The 19,653-nt window shown below is 46.5% G+C and overlaps 2 protein-coding genes and 1 pseudogene across 2 annotated transcripts; 1 reads left to right on the forward strand and 2 right to left on the reverse strand.

Annotated features, from left to right (window-relative positions):
* Positions 1 to 1,212: 1,212 nt before the first annotated feature.
* LOC125538327 lies at positions 1,213 to 4,286 on the reverse strand (annotated as a pseudogene).
* Positions 4,287 to 7,035: 2,749 nt separating this feature from the next.
* Positions 7,036 to 8,060, reverse strand: LOC125534468. Its single transcript, XM_048697686.1, has one exon. It carries the CDS (start codon positions 8,051 to 8,053, stop codon positions 7,088 to 7,090), a length of 966 nt encoding a protein of 321 aa, XP_048553643.1. The 5' UTR covers positions 8,054 to 8,060; the 3' UTR covers positions 7,036 to 7,087.
* Positions 8,061 to 12,759: 4,699 nt separating this feature from the next.
* Positions 12,760 to 16,522, forward strand: LOC125534469. Its single transcript, XM_048697687.1, has 4 exons — positions 12,760 to 13,326; positions 14,575 to 14,955; positions 15,045 to 16,028; positions 16,162 to 16,522. The coding sequence occupies exons 1-4, from the start codon at positions 12,836 to 12,838 to the stop codon at positions 16,238 to 16,240; spliced, it is 1,935 nt and encodes a 644-aa protein (XP_048553644.1). The 5' UTR covers positions 12,760 to 12,835; the 3' UTR covers positions 16,241 to 16,522.
* Positions 16,523 to 19,653: the final 3,131 nt, after the last annotated feature.

A 19,653-nucleotide genomic window follows, 5' to 3' on the forward strand; every position in this document is an offset into this window, starting at 1 on the left:
TTATATGTTCAATGGAGTAGTCTTGAAGATCCATGGCGAGGACTAGTGCCTCGCTGCATGCAAGAGCTTCAAGCGTTGCCGGGTCGACGAAGCCATCATAGAAAATTCCGCGTGAAAGCCCACGAAGGTGACCAGCCAACACAAATTAAACTAACCCTACTATAATTCATAATCTTTCATAGTTATTGCTTCTACAAATATTATCACACTCTCCATAGTAAACCCCTTCTCGTTGTACTGAGATGGAGGTTAGCTTTGAACGGCATTTTTCTTTTTTGTCTTTTTTTCCATCCTAGGTATTTTAATATGTGAGAAAACTTCCGATTTATCCATCTTTGATCATGGAAGTATAACGAACACCAGAAATAATAAAAATTACATCCATATCTGTAAACCACCTAGCGACGACTACAAGAGCTGAAGCGAGCCAAAAGCATGTTGCCGTCATCACCCCTTCCTCGCCGAAGTCGAACACAACTTGTTGTAGTAGACAGTCGAAAAGTCGTTGTGCTAAGGACCCATCGGACCAGCGCACAGTAGCAACCGTCGCCAATGACGAATAATGTAGATCGAAAGGATTCAACCCAAAGACACACCTCCACACGCCTACCAACGATGCTAGACGCACCACCAAAACATAGGCGTGCAACAAACAGATATGAGCAAATCCACCGAGGATAGATTGCAGGAGACACACCTCCACACGCCTACCAACGATGCTAGATGCACCACCGGAATGGGGGCTAGGCGGTAGACCTTTATTCCATCTTTAGTGAGCCGCTGCCCTCTCGCCTTCATAAACAGGACACAAATCATAACAAATCTTAAAGTAATGACTAACAACGTAGTCCTCACGCCGGCCCCATGGCCCTAGGGCCACGCTGCGGCGGCGCCGACAAGAGGCCCGAAAACCTAGATTTCTTTTTGGAGGAGGAGGCAGCGGCTGCGTGCAGCCTTTTTTTTTTACCTGGACTCCATATTGGGTAATTGCTCGTGCATTTTGCTACGGGGCATAGCCTTTGGGAAGGAAGCATGGAATATCCCCAAATGGCTAACAAACTACCTAAGGAATATCCCCAAGCGGCAGAAGGATGAATTCAGAAGAAACCTGGCTGAAATCCAGCATATCTTTGAGTACAAAAACAGTCACCATAGTAGCAAGGGCTCTGCCCCAGAAGATGGTGATGTGAACTACATATGAAAGAAGATTCATCAGAAGTTGCCGATGATTGAAGAAGCGGTCATCCGGGAGAAGCGGAAACCTAAGGGCGCATTGATCACACTTCCGGTGTCATTGTACTTGCCCGTCTTTCTTAGTTGCCGATCATCCACGAAAAGCTCAGCTGACTGCAAGGCCAATGTTTCAAATATGAGGTTGTAACAGTAGGCCAATGTTTCATCCTTTTTGTACTATTTAGGAATAATTCCCTTATTGCTCGATGTGTTATTGTATGGGGTTTGTCTGCTCACCGAAGAAATTGTACATTCGAAACAAATTGAGAAGGCTGAGTACGGATTGATGTATGTTGGTGTAAATGTTGAAAATAAATGTGTATCTAGAGTTCTAGACACGGGTGTCCTGATACCTCTTTTTTGCTTCAAAGGGGAAAGTGGATATTAGAAAACCTTTTGGTGCCAGTACAGGAGGAGCTCAAAACATTTGTTCGTATATAAAAGTTGCAGTGTGGCCAAACAACAGAAATGCTACCAACATGGTGGCCAAAGGAACATATATACTGTCATCTAGAACTTCAGTTACAGGAATACACTCCACCGCAGTTGCTGCTAGTGTAACAAGAGCCAGTTTACCAACGGGCACTAATCTGCGCCGGCGCACCGGCCCAACCGTTCGACCGGTTGGGTCAGGGCCGTTGGATTTGAGCCGCGTGGGCCATTGGATCTGGCGGAAAAAAAGGGTTTGCCCTGCAGCTTCTTCTTCCTCTTGCTGGAAATCACATCTCCCACTCGGTGCACGCATCCTCTCCCCTCCGGTGGCTGACCTCGTCGCCAGTCCCCACTCCCGCCGGCCGTTCTCGTCGCCGGTCCCCATCCTCGCCGGCCGTCCTCGTCGCCAGTCCCCACCTTCGCCGTATGTCCTCGTCGCCGCCTTGACCCATGAAACAGCTGCGCCTGCGGTTGTAGCTCTCAGCAGCGACAGGTGAAGCTCAGGTTGCAGCTCCGCCGCTGTCCCTCGCTGCAGCCCTGTCGCCATGGCCACGCCCAACCAATCTTTTTTCCTTCATCATCCACGTGCAGATGTATTTTGCTTCAACCATGGTTCATTTTTGCTACGACCGGTGACATGAATCGCTACAACCATTCATGTCGACAGTCACGGCGCCGACCACAATTTTATTCAACCTTCGTCGGGTTTTGCCGGGAGTAGCAAGACGTGGCACCGGTTGTAGCTTTTCCCATTGTCGATTGCAGCAAAAAATCGCGTGCAGGTCCTCGCCGTCAACCCGTCGTAGCCTCGCCGTCATAACCATTGCTGGCTCTAGCTTGAAGTTTTTTTCATGGTCGGTTGAAGCTTTTTCCGTAGCTGTTTCCAGCTTTTCCATAAGGATTGAAGCTTTTCTGTCATGCCTGTTGAAGCTTTTTTCCTCCATCGGTTGTAACTTATACTAGGCCGGTTGAAGCTTTTTTCCATGTCCGTTTGCACCAATTCGTCGTCGTTGCCGTCGCAGGTCGCGGTCTCCCCCACATATGATGGATGTAGCAAAAATCCCGCCGGTAGTAGCAAAATCTTAGGACGGTTGCAACAAAAAAGCTACCGCGCTAGTAGGTCGCAGACCTGCCGTGATGAATGTAGCAAAATCCGTCGCGGGTAGTAGCAAAAAAAAGACGACGGTTGCAGCTTCTGTCTCAGCTGGTTGTAGCTTTCAGGGGGGAGGTCGTCGTTGGAGTGGAGCTAGATGGATGGACGGAGTGCGCCGTGAGGACAAGGGAGGGGGGGGGGGGGGGGGGGGGGGTAGGAGCACCACCCCGGCGAGTGGGATCTGGTCTAGCCGGTTGCCTTTCATCGGCATGGCGTGTGCTCTGGTCTAGCTGGGGAGGAAGAAGAGCGGTTGGCAGATGGATAAGGCCGTAGATGCGTGGCTAGGAAAGAGAGAAAGAGGGTGTTGCATGTGGGCCTGGATGCGTGGACGAGCGACTTAGCGCAACAAGGAAAAACGGATCGCACGCCCCGTGCGCCGGGTATAAACATTTCCCTTTACCAAACGCCTGATCCCAGCTGACATTGATGTAACCAAGCCATGGGCAGTATAACAACATCCTGCAACAACGGAACAAATCGAATAAGTCAACAGCGCGTGCGAAAACCTGTCAAGGTGACAGGATTGCGTCCCAAGAACCCTACAGAGTGGATAGCAGGAACCCAGAGATGAACATCGCGGCACTCCTGACCCAGCTCTTCTTGTTGTTGAATGGCAGCTTCAGTGAGCCGAATCTTCTCCCAACAATGTCAGCAAAGCCTGTGAAGCCAAGATGCAAGCAGGTGCCGATGCTCAGCGAAAACAGAGCATGTAACCCATTTCCATCTTACCATCGCCACCGCGCATCATCGATAAGGATACGAACCCGATAGTGGAATCACGCCAAAAGACTAGGCAATAATCATTCGCACAATGACATAGTTGAGTGTGCCTCTCAGCAATTCCCTGCAAGCAACCATAATCACCACCAGCATTCACCAAAAGACTAGGACAATAATCATTAACCCATTTCCATCTAATTTGCATGCTGCACGTAAAAGAAAATTCACGGAGGGAGTAGATTGTATCAGCAACGTGCTGTGAGAAAGAAGAATGGAGGACAAGAGCTTAATATCATCGCTGGCACATTGGGGTTACTCTCTTTTTCCTTCACGGGGTCACTGATTTGATAAGTGCTTCGTCAGAGCAGAACTCAAGTCCGTAGGTTAGAAGCCTTAGAGCATCTCCAACAGGCGCGCGATATTAGCGCCATGTTAAAAAAAAATCGGGTTTTTGCGCGCGCGCAGCTGTTCCGGACGCTCCAGTGCAGGCGCAAAAAACACGCTCGCAGCATAAGTGGTTCAGCGCGCAGAGCCAAATGGCATTGCGCGCCGCTTATTTCGTGCACCCGCTCCCGCGCGCTGCACAGTCGAGCGCCTGCGCCGTGACTTTCACGTACCACCATATCCTAACGCTGGCGCCACCGCCCGCACCACCCCATTTCCTCCGGCGACCCGACGGCGCTTCCCTGGCCTATCGCCGCTGCTCCTCTACCTCCCTCTAGTCACCACCGCCCGTCGAGCGCGCCATTCCTCCGATGAACAGCGCCCGGCCGCCTAATGCCGCTCGGCGCCCACAAGATGTTTGACAAAACACTTACAAGGTATGTATTGCTTCAAGTTCACATTTTGTAGATGAATTTGATGCATGTTATTTGTAGTTTTTATAGACTGGTTTAAATTCAATATTGTAGATGAGTTCGTCATATGATTCTTCCGACGAAGAATTTGATATTGAAGAGGAGGAGGACCTTGCAATAATCCTAGCTATGCACATCAATAAAAAGCCGAAGCATGTTGGTTCGGTTATGGATCGGCAGAAAATTTGGAGGGATAAGATCGATGCCGACAACAGATTGATGATGCACTATTTTGCGGATAATCCCATATACCCTGAGTCGTATTTCCGGCGCCGTTTTAGGATCAGCACCGAGTTGTTCAGACGCATTGTAGAGAAACTGGCTAGCCATGATCGGGTTTTTCAGCAAAGGGGGAATGCCGCCGGAGAACTCGGTCCTAGCACCTTTCAAAAGGTGACATCCGCTTTGTGTATGTTGGCATACGGTATTCCGGCTGATCTAGTTGATGACCACTTGGCCATGGGTGAGAGTCAAGTCATCATGTGTGTCAAGCGCTTTGCAGCCGGAATTGTGCAAGTGTTTGGTCCGGAGTATTAGATAGCTCCTAATGCTGAAGACGCGGCAAGACTTTTGGAGATGAACAAAGCTCGTGGGTTCCCAAGTATACTTGCCTCAATAGATTGCATGCATTGGATATGTAAGAACTGTCCTAAGGCATGGCATGGACAATTGCCAGGAAAAGGGTTCAACTATAATCCTTAAAGCGGTGGCCGATCAAGAGACTTGGATTTGGCATGCTTTTTTTGGAATGCCTGGATTTTTGAATGACATCAACGTTGTTAATCGGTCACCACTTATGAATAAGATTACAAATGGTGAACTGCCACCGGTGCAGTTTGTAGAAATGACCATACTTACAACTATGGCTACTATCTTGCGGATTGCATCTACCATAAGTGGCAAACATTTGTGAGCCGTTGAAAAAACCGAAAGGTAAGAAAAATCTTGATTACCACAATGCTCAGGCGGCGGCTAGGAAAGATGTGGAGAGAGCTTTTGGGATTTTGCAAGCCCAATTTGCTATTGTGAGAGGACCGGCTAGATTTTGGGATTAAAAGATCCTTTGATACATTATGCACGCTTGTGTGACCATGCATAACATGATCATCGAGAATGAGCATGGCCAAGATTTAGACTACTTTGAGTATGAGCTGTTGGGACATTCCGTGCGAGTGTGGCGGAGGGCTGCGAGGGTGACCCGATTTTTTGCTTCCTATCATGCCATTCGACGTGCCGAAACACATGATAATCTTCAGAAGTATCTAATCGAGGAGTGGGTGGGCATGGAATGGCCGACAAAATGCATGATGATTTGTATGTTTGATGTTGTACGTTTGATGTTGACTATTGAACTATTTGTTGTATTGAAAGATAAACTATTTGTTTGAGTTGTAATAAAATCGAACTATTTATTGTTGATTTATTTTATGTGTTTGATTTTCTTGGTTTTGCTTGTAAATGTGGTTTGTGCAGGGCGCACGCGCCGTTTTTTTCAGCGCCTGTTGGAGTGGCGCGCACAATTTTTCGCTAGCTATTTTGGCGCCGTAAACGTCTTTTTAGCGCGCCGCGCGTTGCACCTGTTGGAGATGCTCTGACGCAGTTCAAGAATGGGACTACTGCCGTAAAGAACTGCGCTTGTGTCGAACCGCTGCAAAACAGAGCATGTCTATCTTAGGATCTCTTGTCTGATTGTAGTGGCAAGCATTTTGAGCCTAGGAAGAGGGGGTAACTATAGCCGGATACAACAAATCGGACTCCCCAAACGCCCGTGAAGGCGATCAAACGCGTCCACGTACAATGGTCGGTGAGTCCTCAAATAATATGTCCCACAACCCGATCAAATCCATACAATTAGATGCACGTGAAACCTAATCTAAAGCGGAGCCCGTTCGGTTTCGTCGTGCCAATGTCCGGTGGCCGGTTACGCCCGCCCAAATGTTGGCCCCATCACCGCAGAGTAGGACATGGAATACGGACCGGCTCACAGAAGTCTAGGCGCCGCCGTCTCCCATAGCCTACTTTTTCTCGTCGGAGTATGTCGACTAATAGCAAATGACAGACGGTGAAAGACTCACATACACTGTGGCAGGGATGCAAGCGTGCGTGTCCGCGAAGCAAAAACTAAGCTAATCATTGCTAGACTTAATAACCATGCCAATGCAATATTGATTGATGCAGACCCTGGCAGGCTTCACGGGCCCGTCCGCCTGCATGCCTACGGTGCGGTGACCGGACTCGCTTCTCATGGCGGCGGCAAAAGAAGCTCCAATGGCGAACAGAGGATAGACACGAGAGATATAAAGGGCACAGGATGGATCGATCCTAATCCTCATGAAGCCCACCTGCCTTTGCTTGCCCATCCATCAAAATAATTGTTCACTACACCGGCCATAATATTCCTCCGTCTTTTTTAATTTTAGAGTGCAGATCCGAATGACACGACACGCCTGACCTAACTAACTTTCCAGCCATTTAACTTTAGAGTACAAGCTAACTAACTTTCCAGCGTGTTGTAACTTTAAGGTACAGATCAACTTTCCAGCGCTTTTTTCTTTTTTTTATGACTCTCAGATTGCTCTCATGGGTGGTCTATAAATTCCTTCTGATCTAGTCATGCAATTCATAGTGAACAAGGCGTATGCCAAGAAGCGACCGCGGTACCCCAACGAGTGGTTCGCCATGCTCGCCTTTCTCACCACCGGCCACCAGCGTGCCTAGCTGGGACGCCGGCCGCGGCAGTAGGAAGGCCACCGTGAGCGTCGCGGAGCACTACGACAGCGTAGTGGCCACCTACGTCAGCGATGCCCAGCTTGGGCACGCCTCCGCGCACCCCAAGGTGCGGTACCTCCACAAACCGGAGGGTCTCTCCGAGGACAACCTCATTGCTCTTGCCGACGATGAGGGTTAACTGGACCTCGTCGTGGCGGCAACCATGATCTACTGGTTTGACGTCCCGCCCTTCTACACCATGGTCAAACCCGTCCTGAAGAAGCCCGGTGGCGTCCTCACAGTGTGGGGTACAACCTCGACATCCACCCGTTTGGAAGGAGGCTCCAGGAGTGGCTCGACGCAGCCATTGGCCCGTACATTGACCCAAGGGCTCGGATGGCCCTGGACATGTACCGCGAGCTGCCATTCCCATTCGAACCCATCGGCGTGGGCTGAGACGGGAAGCCAGCCGACATGGACAGACGACCGACATGAGCTCGCGGTGCTGATCAAAGGCCAGCTTACCCCTTTGGTCGATGTACGGGCGAATGACCACATTGGGTTGCTCCTGAAGTTTGCTCCCAAACTGGTCGATGTCCAGGTTGTACCCCCACACTGCAAAGACACAGCCGGGCTTCCTGAGGACGCCCTTGACCACGGCGTAGAACATTGGGACGTCCAACCAGTGGACCGCAGTCGCCGCTGCAATGAGGTCCAGCAAACCCTCACCGCTGACAAGGGTGACGACCTCGTCCTCGGAGAGATCCTCCGACATGTGAAAGTACCGCACCTTGGAGTGCACGGGGGCGTGCCGAAGCTGGGCCCCGCTCACGTTTGGGGCCAACACGCTGTAGTGCTCAGCGACGCTCACGGAGGCCTGCCCACTGGAGGATTTTACAGCACAATTTACTACTTCCAGGAGGGAGTAGTACTGAACAAGATCAACCATTGATTCACCGGGTATTTTAGACAGAGTATTTTGTATCCTTTTCCAGATTCTATCATAGCAAATGCTGTTTTTAAAACTGAATCTGTCCAAATGTTGGCTGTGTGTACAGGTGCCCGGCCTAGGCCTAGGCCATGGTTCTCTTGCCGAGGATGGAGACGAGAAAAGAGGACAGGGCATTGGGGATCCACAAAACATTAACCGTCAAGCCTGGAAAGCAAGGGGTTCTTCTGTTTAGGAAGGACAACAAGGGATTTTCTCAAAGAAAAATTCGGGATCTCTTTTGTGTGCCTTCCTGTTCTACCCCTTCACAAAATAATTCCACTATTCACGTTGAGATGTAGTCAAGCTTTTAAATTGCGTCCGCTACCTCGCTATTGCGACCACAACAGCGACAGCATCACCCTGCCACTACCGCTATTAGTCTAAGGTTGCGCTAGAAAATAACGTGTAGTCATGATGCGAATGCAATATCAATTGTCAGACCGCTATATCATCCGCTATCCACAACATCTCTTGCTATAAAGTGTTTATTATTCTGTTGTGTAATCTATTTGTGTAAATGTGTCTTGCTTACATGGTTGCACCTTGGACGACCAAATATTGTTCAGTTATAGTTTATATTCTTATATAAATGATGAATGCTCAAAAGTAACTGTCATATTTCTTGTCCATGATCTAGAAATATTGACAACAATCTCAAATTTATGATTTTTTTCTAAATCCGCAATGAGAGCATAGCCCGCAGTATTGCCTGCAATTCGCATTCCGCTGCATGGACCTGAATCTGTATCTAGTCTGCTATCTTCTATTTAAAATCTTGGATGTAGGAGTATGGATCGATCTAGTCCGCGGGGTGACCTGGAATAAATGGTTAATATCGTGGAAGGTACCGTAGAAGACCTCCAGAGATAACCATTTAAAAATTCTATAAATCTATAATAAAATCAATATACAAAAAAAAGAGGAACATGCTTACTGTCTAGAGCAACTACCTTCTTTTTGCAGGGATGCATGATATGCTTTCTGTGTCATGGTTGAAGTGTTTGCGAGAGCCTCAGAAGCAAGCAACTATGGTGGAGATAGAAGTTCAGCCAGATTTGAGATACAATAAGTAGCTAGTGAAAATCCTTGGAGTGTCTATACCGATTATGAGGATGAAAGTGGGTTGTTTCTGTCAGGTTCAATGAACTGGGTCATTGCTCTGAAGTAGAATATCTTTAAGGAGTCATCGCTCTGGACGAAGAATGCCTAGGACAGAAGAAAATTTTAGGGCAAAATTTCCTATAAGCCTTGGTGCTGGACCAAAGTTTCCTAGGGGGCTCTTCGGTTGGCCTAGGACATGTCTCCACTAATGGGTCTCATTTCCTGTTAGTGGTGATGACCTACATCGAATCATCTGGCTAATTATGTTACTAGACCTCTTCCAACTAAAAACCTTGTTATCTTACACATGATCAAAAGTAATTTTGTTAAATATAAGTACTTTTGTCAATGTAAAACATCATTGATATTGAGCGTGCCACTTGATTAAACTACTCGTCCTCTTTGTGAGGATAAAATATACTTGAATGCCCTAAATATGTAGGTTTGACAAAATGCCAAGTAGGGATCACAAGGACAAGAGTGGTGCAAGATGGTCGTTCAGGGTTTAGGGTTTAGGGTACAGTATATATGGGTAAAACGGGACGATCAAAGTTTCAACCTTTGGATCTTTCCGTGGTTTAGAAGTAATAGTGCTAGAGATTCTGGATAAACTCGAGAAAGTTGCAGATCATAAAGGGGAGAGCTAGAATCAGAAGTTGTCACAAACTCAAGAAGAACAAGCAATGGCACAGTGAGTCAGTGACGTTTACTAGAATTTGAATATTTGGCAATATATGAGTGCTCTGCTGTGAGATGATATCAAAAAAGGTAGAAAGCACACAAGAAATGGTTGGTGTGATGGTGTAAACTTTCCAGAGATTATCCATGGAGAATCATAAATCGTTTATGAAACATATAAGCTTCTACATGAAATCAAGCATGTAAATTCTCTGTGAAATGGATGAGGAGTTTGTGCAATTGTTTTCAATGTTTTAGAATTATTCAAATTACAACCAATTTGCTTAAGAAAAGGGTAGCCACAATTTTTGAAACAAAGAGGAAAGGGTATCTACTAATGCAACTTTAAGTACATTTGGCCCAGAAAGAAAGAAAAATTTATGTTTACCTTTGCACTCCCGGTTCAGATAAACGTGATACGACATCATCTATGTGAGTGGGCCATTTATATCCAGAACAACTTAAATTTTTATCAAATCTATTGTTGGCATAATTGTAAGTGCATCTAGTGCCCCTTAGTGATTTTGGTGTATTGAAGACTTATAGGTTAAGGGACTAATGCGTTTATGAGTGTACACAGGTCTATAAGTCTATGAGGAGTTTGATATTTACAGAGAAAGTCAACCCCTAAAAATGAAGTTCTTCGACTGAAGACTTTGGTATTCTAAAGACTTTCTGAAGACTTTGAAAGTGAAGAAATTGGTATGACCTTGAAGACTTGGTATTCATTCGAGGAATATGAAGCATAAAGACTTTTGTTTTCGTAGTTTCTTTTTCTCTTTCTTGAGTCATAGGAAACACCGTATTGTTAAAGGGGGTCGAGGAAATACTAAGAAAAAATTTCCATGTGATGCTCAACTCAAATCCTACACCTATCAATCCCTTCGAGTGAAGCCATTGAAAATCTCATACAGTTCAGTCAATTTCTTTAGTGACAGAGACGGAGTTCTTCTGGTCTCTGAGGAATTTGTCCTGACTGAGGAGTTAGGAATTCGTCAGTGCGGATTGCCTACACAGTGAGGAACATGATAGGCCTGAGGAATTTGAGCCTCAAATTTCCGACCGTTGCTGTGCTGCGCGCCAGCTGTCCCAAAATATCTTATCCACCTAACGGTCATATCATTGAAGGGCATTTATGTCTTATCATGTCGGGCTGCTCCCTAGGCTATAAATAGCTGCCCCCTACAACCACTAACTGGTTGGCTGCTCTAAAAGAAACTGACACTTGTCATTTGAGAGTATCCCATCCTCCGGACTTCGAGTGAAAATCATCGAGTGAGGAAAACCCAAACCCAAACACCTACAAACCCAAAGTGATTGAGCATCACTGAAGAGATTGATCCTGCGTGGATCCGACGCTTGTTACCTTTGAAGACTGTGCTTCTTTCAGACGGTTAGGCGTCATGGTCTAGAGCGTCCAAGAGGAATTGTGAATCGCCGAGTGACCGAGTTTGTGAAGGTTCGGAAGTCACCTGAAGACTTATCACGAGTGATTGGGCGAGGTCTGTGTGACCCTAGCTCAAGGAGAATACGGAGAGGACTGTGTGTCCTCAGGTTTAAATACCTAGCCGCTCCAACCAGATGTACAACTGAGACAACAGTTGGAACTGGTCTACTAAATCATTGTCTTCACCAAGCCAACTGGTTCTATTTCCTCAACTCTTTCATTTCCTCATTACTGTGGTGTGTGCTTGTCATATCTGTGTTTGAAGACTTTGACTGAAGACTTTCTCAATTTCCTCAGTTCAATTTCTTCAGTCTATTTGTCTTCATCCTGTGTTATCCTGTGATTACGCTTTCTGTACTCTACGATTGTCTTCATTTCATCATGATGACTATGCTTGTCTTCTGTTATGTTTACTACTGAGTACTTATTGCGCTGCAAGTAGTTCTTCGCTAAGGAATTTCCTCACCGGCAAATTCCTTAGTGAAGAATTCATAAAAATCGCCTATTCACCCCCGCCCCCCTCTAGTCGATATAACGCACTTTCAGTAATTTTATCAAATATTTGTATAACTTCTTTCTCAAGATGGATGGGCGTGGCAACGCGCGCCTTTATGTTCTACTAATGCAACTTGTGGTGACTGCTAAAAAAGCCATCGGGAAAGACACAACTATCAATACTTGGATCAATATTAGGCTAGTCATAGCGGGAGTAACTTAGCTAGTAACATAGCGCATTTCGAGAAAAATCTGCTTATGTGGCAAGTAATTAATGAGAGGTGGTAACATAATATGTTACTGTAACATAGCGCTTTTCAAGACAAGATGAGTCTACGAGCTAATAAATGAAGTCGTCTATGATACTACTATTATGTTACTTTGCATTATGAAGATACTAACTTAGACTATATATGACACTAGTCTAAATTACTCCCCACTATGACCAGCCTTAAGCATAGTTAGCTGAGAATTAGCTAGTTAATTCAGGGTATCTCTGTTTGTAAACGAGTGTCATTTCCAAACCGGGTGGGCCCGATCGAGTGGCACTTACTGAGCAAAAGTCGGATGCAGTTTGGTGGAAATTAAGAAAGAACCAATCTGTGTAGGTTGCGCGTCTCCATGGAGGTCGTGTAGCCGTTCTGGATCCTTTTATACTCAGTCCTCGCGTACTACGGTCCATTGCTTCCGGCAGTGCATTTCATCTATCAGCCATGAAAGCGATCCAACCATTTGCTTGCATCCTCCCAACTACTATTTGCTTGCATCATTCCTCGATCGTATTCCTGATGTACCCAAACACCTCATCTTTGACCCATCTTCATCTTCCCCCCCCCCCCCCCCCCCCCCCCCCCTACCCAACCCAACGTCTCCAGTTATATTATATGACGATGAGCTCCACTCCGTGTGGACAATCGCAAAAAACAAGAGAAAAGAGGCCACGCAACGGCGACGGTGACGGCGACGGCCGGTTAATTTGATAGTAGAAAGTAAACAAGTGAAATTTCGATGGTGATGCCATGGCGGGAAGTCGTCGAGGGGTTTCACGCGGATACGATTACGCGGTAGGCCCTTGGCCGGAGGAGGGAAGAGGAATCACACAGCGACGACCGACGATCATGGCCGGGATCGTTTCCTCCTCCACCGCTTTTCTTCTCCTCCTCGTCCTCGTGCCCAAGAACGGGAGCGAGGCCTTGGAGGCGGAGATGTGCTACTGCTATCAGAGGAGCGCCGTCGACGGTGAAACTAACAAGCTGACCAAGACGATCGCGTTGCTCGCCGTCGGCCCCATTGAGCTGCAGATAAAAAAGACGGTCTCGCCGTCGCCGGTGAGCGGCTGCTCGGGCGCAGTGCCGACGCCGTCAAAGCCACCGCCAATCCCGGCGGACACGCGCGCGCATACATCTCCAGCACCGCCTGCTGCAGATAAAAGTGGCTTCAGCTGGCCGGCCAAAGCATGGTGCTGCTGGGGACTCGCCGTGGCAACGGTGATCGTCGCGCTCGCGGTGAGGTGAGTCCTGTTTACTTTCTCGCGCTTTGCCGGCGATACCGGCGTGTGTGTGTTATGAAAAAAAGAGTAGTTACTGATGCTAAACACCTCCAAAGTATTGAAAACCGTGTTGTTGTTTTTTTCAAAACCACGGTATTCTTGCAAAACATCAAAATTACTGAGCTGCCAAACGCAGCCCAGAACTTTCAAACTCTAAAACATCTAAGATTCAACCGTAAACTATCAAAACCTGCTAAGATTCAACGCCTTTCCCCTCTGAACCTGGTTTTCGCTGAGTAGGACTGATTATGACCTGTTGATTGGCCGGTAAGCATCCCAGTCAGCAGCCATGTGCGATTTTCAGCGCTTCTCGGGTCAAACTTTGACAAACAAAAGGAAACATCCAAAAAGATGAAAGAATTCTCTAAAACCAAGATTAGTATACTTATCGTTCTGTGAAAGCTGCTGCCACCATTTTCCAAAACAGCTTTAAAAATAACCTTAAATTTCATTGTCATCCCTTCTTTGTCAACCAAACAATGGAAGTTTCAATTTTTTATTAAATCAATACTAGTATAATTCTGGGAATTTTTCAGTTATTTTTGCCAAACAGATTTCAAAATACCGTTACATCTCACTTTCAACCCCTTTTTGGCCAGACTTACAAAAATACCCATTTAAAAAAGTAAACTCAAGACTAATATACTAATCATCCTAGAAAATTTCCAGTCATTTTTGCCAACGATATTAAAAAATACCTTTAAGTTTCATTTTCAGCCCCTTTTTGTCAATTTTGACCAAAAGATGAGAACGCATCCAGAAATTTTTTTAAAAAGTGAAAAATGATGAGCATTATGGGAAAGTTTTGGTCCTTTTGCCGACCAAATTGCAAAAATACCCTCTTTTTAAGGGAATTGCAAAAATACCCTTAAAAATCTATTTCTGGCCAAGCTCACGCGGCGATCAATAACAAGTGGATCAAAGCCTGGCCTACTCGGCGGAGGGAAGGTTGATTCTAGCCGGTTTTGATAATTCAGGGTTGAATCTTAAGATGATTTGAGAGTCCGGTGTTGAATCTTAGGCAGATGGAATGGTTCATGGTTATAATATGGATTTTTCTCATCTACCCTCTCTGTTCCTAAATGTATGTCTTTTAAGAGATTTCAGTAAAGACTACATACAAATGCATATAGACATGTTTTAGAGTATGATTCATTTATTTTGCTCAGTATGTAGTCAGCATTGAAATCTCTAAAAATGACTTTTTAGGAACGGATGGAGTATGAACCAAGTGCTACTCAGGCCTGAAATGTTTCTAGTACCATCGCGCAACGGCGGACCGGTTGACGGCAACGAACATACTACTCAGGTCCCGACTGGCTCGCGTGAAACTAGGCGAGAAACGTTGATCATGGATAGCAATGGGAATTCACGGTTGGGCGGCAACAGTGAGCTCTTCTACTGCCCCATGTGCATAACGACGGCGCCCATCGTCCACAAATCCAGCTTCGGCTCGTGCGACCACCACGCCTTCTGCTCCAACTGTGTCGCCAAGTACGTCGCTATGAGGCAGCGCGAGGGCGTTGCTCTTCCCGTCGAATGCCCCGACTGTGAGGACGAAGACGGCCTCCTCCCCATGCCCATGGTGCGGTGAGTTCTACTCCCTAGTCTCTACTCGATCTCTTGTAGTATTTGCTTGCCGGCCCAAAGGAACTCAAATTAACCCCCCTTGTACCCAGGCATGAAACGCCGCGCATCAACCACGCCACAGTCGCCGATGGCAATGAAGATTCGCCGGCGGACGGCGACGACGGTAGGCACTTCTACTGCGCCAAGTGCATGCATGTGGTGCCATGCGCATGTGTACGGCGCAGCTTCACCTCGTGCGCCCACGACTTCTGCTCGCGCTGTGTTTCTCGTCGACTGCAAGGACGGCTCGGCGACGGGAAGCACTTCTACTGCACCAAGTGCATGCATGTCGTGCCATGTGCATGTATACGGCCCAGCTTCACCTCGTGCGCCCATGATTTCTGCTCGAGCTGTGTTTCTCGTCAACTGCAAGGACTGCGCCGCCGAGCCGGAAAGATGCCGCAACATCAGCCCCCCGTGGACATGGTTCTGTTCACCGAGGGCAATGGAGATTCGCCGGTCGACGGCGACGGCGAGCTCTTCGACTGCGCCATCTGCATGGAGACGGTGCCCGGCGCCCTCAAGTTCATCATCAACTCGTGCGGCCACGCCTTCTGCTCCAGCTGCGTCGCCCAGTACGTGGCCGCGAAGCTGGACGACAATGTATGTCCCATCGAATGCCCGCAGCCAGGTTGCCAGGACGGCACCATCGAGCCGGAGAGATGCCATAGCATCATCCCCACGGACCTCCTCGACAAGTGGGGTTTGCTGCTGTGCGAGCTCGCGATCGGCGCGAAGAGGATGTACTGCCCGTACCCGGAATGCTCGGCGCTCTTGCTCGCCGACGACGAGGCCGGGGCGGCGGCCATCGCGGAGGCGGAGTGCCCGCACTGCCACCGGCTTTTCTGCGCCCGGTGCGCCGTGCCGTGGCACGTCGGCTTCGGGTGCCTGGAGTTCCAGAAGCTCGGGCAGGACGAGCGCGGCCGGGAGGACCTCTTGCTCCGGCGTCTCGTCGGCAGGGAGGGGTGGCAGAGGTGCCCCGAGTGCCAGATGTTCGTGGAGAAATCCGAAGGGTGCAATTACATCAAATGCAGGTACGTCAAATCCATCATCCTAGCTACGTTCTCCTTGTAGATTACTACGATCTCATCCATCATGCATGCATGATTTGAGCTCATCTCCCCGGCCGGCTTGTTTGACAATTTGATTTTCTCCGGCCGATTGTAGGTGTGGATACAGCTTCTGCTACCGATGTGCATCCGAGTTGTCCGCGCAAAACCATCACTGCAACAACTGCAAGCCCTAATAACGATTTGGTTGGCTATGGAGGGACGGTTCTTCAACTGCCACATGAGTTCATCTCGGCCATGCATGTTTCCTCAAGCCTTTATCGAAAAAAATAAGAGTTTGCTCAAGCCAAAATGGAAATCTAGTCACGAAAAGAACCTCAATTAATTAATTGGGTTGTACAGCTTGTTTGGTGTTACTAATTTGATTCTCCACTTGTAGGTGTGGATTGGTGAAAATAATCTTACCACTTTCAGTTTGTAATTAGGGTATAGTCAACCATGTCTTTGAGCTAGCAATCACCGTGCCAGTTTTACAATGTCCGGCTAGCAGGAACTATATATGCACACTAGTACTACAAATCAAATTACTACTGATCACTCCTCACTGACCGACACCTAGCCAGGCGTCAGTGATGAGCCTGTCACGGTCGACAAAGATAGTTAACATTGACCGGTCAAAAAATAACCCATCAATGATAAGGTGTTCTATCCCACAACAAAAATGATAAGGTGTTCTTCCACCTACGTCGGGTTGTGCGGATGAAATTTTATCACCGATGAGCTGTCATATTTGTCCGGTCTATGATTGTAGTCCATCACTGACCTCGGAGCTATTGGACGATCGTTGGTGTCTGATCTTCGTCGTCTTTCCGTGTGATCAATGAGAATGTAAAAAGGAGTATGAACACATTGATCACGCGTCCCTGATTACGAGTGCGTGGGGGTTCCCAATGATCATGCATCGAAATGGCCATAATTCCCACGGCGGCGCCCATTCGGCTAATAATATGCCTCAAACAAATCTATAACTTTTAAAGTTTCATCCTATATTCACATAATTGGTACATAAGTTCGGCATATTTTTCTTTGATTTTCATTGGACTAACATATTAATCTAATGCATAGAGTCGGTTGTTGTTTGTTGGACTTTTCAGCATATAAAATTTACGAAGCCCAAAAATTAAATAAAAATAGGACGCCAATTTTCAAGCCAAGGGCCAGAAGGTCACCTAGAGGGGGAGGGGCACAACCTCCACCCCCACCCCCCACCCCCTTGGTGTGACCTAGGGGCATGGGCATTGCCTCCACCGCCTTTCGACGCCCGTAGCTCCATATGTACTAAAAAACATCCGACATAATTTGAGCCTAATTTTTCGGCCGTTGCCACTTCCCGGTCCACTGCGATCTTGGTTTTGTCCTTGTTCCGGCACTATATCATAGTGGAAATTTCATCTTCGTGAACATCTCCGTCATCCATTGCTGCTCCTATGATGATCTACGAGTACTTAACCCTCGAGGTTGACGGTTTATACCAGTAGCTATGGGTTCTATATCTCTCATTTGATCATGTAAGTTTCCATTCTTGATTGCAATCAGCTTTGTTAATGGAGTTGAAGTATGTATGTATCCCCTCATATTATCTTTGTAGTGAATTGAATCTTGCTCTTGCTATGAGTTTCTTTATGTTGCATTGAAACTTTTTGGAACTAATGAGATCATGATGCAGGTCTAGTACAATTTCCGGAGGTGCCCGTAGTGGCATTGGGGTAACTCTACGGATAATAAGTTAAAACGATAAAGATCGTAAGGTGATTGTTTAGTATAACTTCCGAAGTTGTCTGAGGTAACATTGGGGTTGTCATGTGGATCAAGAGTCGAAAGAAAAACTTAGATGTGTGCCTAACCATACCTACATTATCTCATCCCACTTTGATCTAATAAAATGGGAAACTTTGGAAAATGTTCATGACATTTTTGAAAAATGCTCAACATTTGTTTAAAAATATAAATTGTGTATTAAGGAAGTGTTCAATGCGCATTTTATAAATGTTCAACATGTATATTCGAATAAATGTTCAATGAGAATTTGAAAAACATTGACATGTATTGTAAAATATTCAACCTATATAAAAAAGGGTGTGTCTAGGGCACATCTAAATGTGCTCTAGTTATTGCACATCTAAGTGAGTGAATGAAGCATAAAGTGAAAAAGAAAAAAGAAAAAGAAAATATTGACATGAATCTCAAGTAAGATCAATGACATATGACTTAGATGTGCAATACTTATGGCACATCTAGATGTGCTTTAGCAAAACTGATAAAAAAATAGGGCGTATCACAACATTGGCATGTATCTGAGATAGAAAAGGAGAAAAATAAAAAAAAGAAAAAGGAAACAAAAAGTTAAGCAAACTGAGATAAAAAATACCAAAACAAAAAGGACGTGACTAGGGAGCACCTGTTGGCTAGTTAGTATTATAGGGCACACACCCAAAAAAGGAAAGTGAAAACCCCTGAACAGTTGGCACGACAGAAAAGGAAATGGGTATAACCGCTCCCGCACATGGCCGACAAGGAATCTCGTGTGATTGTAACCGCTTCCGCACACCTGCCCAGCATGCGTCCCACGCGAACCCCTCTCCCTACCTCCCGTTCCCCTCCTTCTTCCTCCCCCTTTTTCCTCCATGGTTCTAAATCCATGGATCTAACTCTTCAAAGTTCCTACAAGGCCTAAATCCAGCAGCAGCAACGTCGCCACTCCTGCATCAACCACCTCTGCCCCATCTTCTCCAGTCGACGGGTTAGTTCTTCCTCCTCCTCTGGCCTACAAAACACTGATGAGATTTAGGCAACTTGTGGTAAATGAATAGGCAACTTAAGAAGGAGCTTTTCTTCCATAAAACAGTGGACATAAACGGGATTTGTGTCTCTTGCTAGGCAAATTGTCACATTTGGTGGAAGCGAGCGTGTGAATGTCTGTTGGCAACCCGTGGGTCTGTGTTTCTATTCCTTGGAGCATATTTGTTAAGGCAACTTGTCGCAAGAGTTGCGGGCAAGTATATGAATGTCTGTACGCAACATGTGGCTTTGTGTTCATGTTTACCCTAAACCATAATTGTTACGCCATCTAGGCAACTTGGCACATAAACTGCGGGCAAGTATGTGTGCATCTGTAGGCAAAACTGGTGATAAGTTAACCTGAAGACATCCGCCGCTCCCCCTGTGTTTTTAGGCAACTTGTGGTGATGCAGGAGGCAACTAAGTGGATTTTGCAGGCAACTAAGTGGTGATGCAGAAAGTAAAGTGTGTGAATATGTGCAGAGCATGGTTACTAGTTGACATAAACACCCCCAAAAAACCACCAGTACCTAAAACAACAAAAGGAGGAGAACAAATACAGGAAAAACTCCCAAGAATAGCATGCATGTATCTTCCAGCCTGCCTACAAAACTGGTAAAAAAACAGAAAATTTTGCCCAGAAGGAAAGTCATATTCCTGTGCAGGTGATCCCGCACCATGAAGAACACCCGAGTCTCCTATGCTTTGTGACATGCAATCTTTGTTGTAAAACATGCAAATACATACATGCTGGTTATTAAAAACTGCACAGAAAATTCAAAAACATGCTTGAGAAAAGGAAATAAATCTG

This window comes from Triticum urartu, chromosome 2, assembly GCF_003073215.2.
Source record: "Triticum urartu cultivar G1812 chromosome 2, Tu2.1, whole genome shotgun sequence".
Lineage (NCBI taxonomy): Eukaryota > Viridiplantae > Streptophyta > Magnoliopsida > Poales > Poaceae > Triticum > Triticum urartu.

Bases quoted from the DNA above. Each gene is read 5' to 3' on its own strand.
- LOC125534469 (XM_048697687.1), top strand. From the start codon at position 12,836: ATGGCGGGAAGTCGTCGAGGGGTTTCACGCGGATACGATTACGCGGTA. The intron at 14,956-15,044 runs GTGAGTTCTACT...CCTTGTACCCAG, and splicing joins CTCCCCATGCCCATGGTGCG to GCATGAAACGCCGCGCATCA. The intron at 16,029-16,161 runs GTACGTCAAATC...GGCCGATTGTAG, and splicing joins TGCAATTACATCAAATGCAG to GTGTGGATACAGCTTCTGCT.
- LOC125534468 (XM_048697686.1), bottom strand. From the start codon at position 8,053: ATGGTTGATCTTGTTCAGTACTACTCCCTCCTGGAAGTAGTAAATTGT.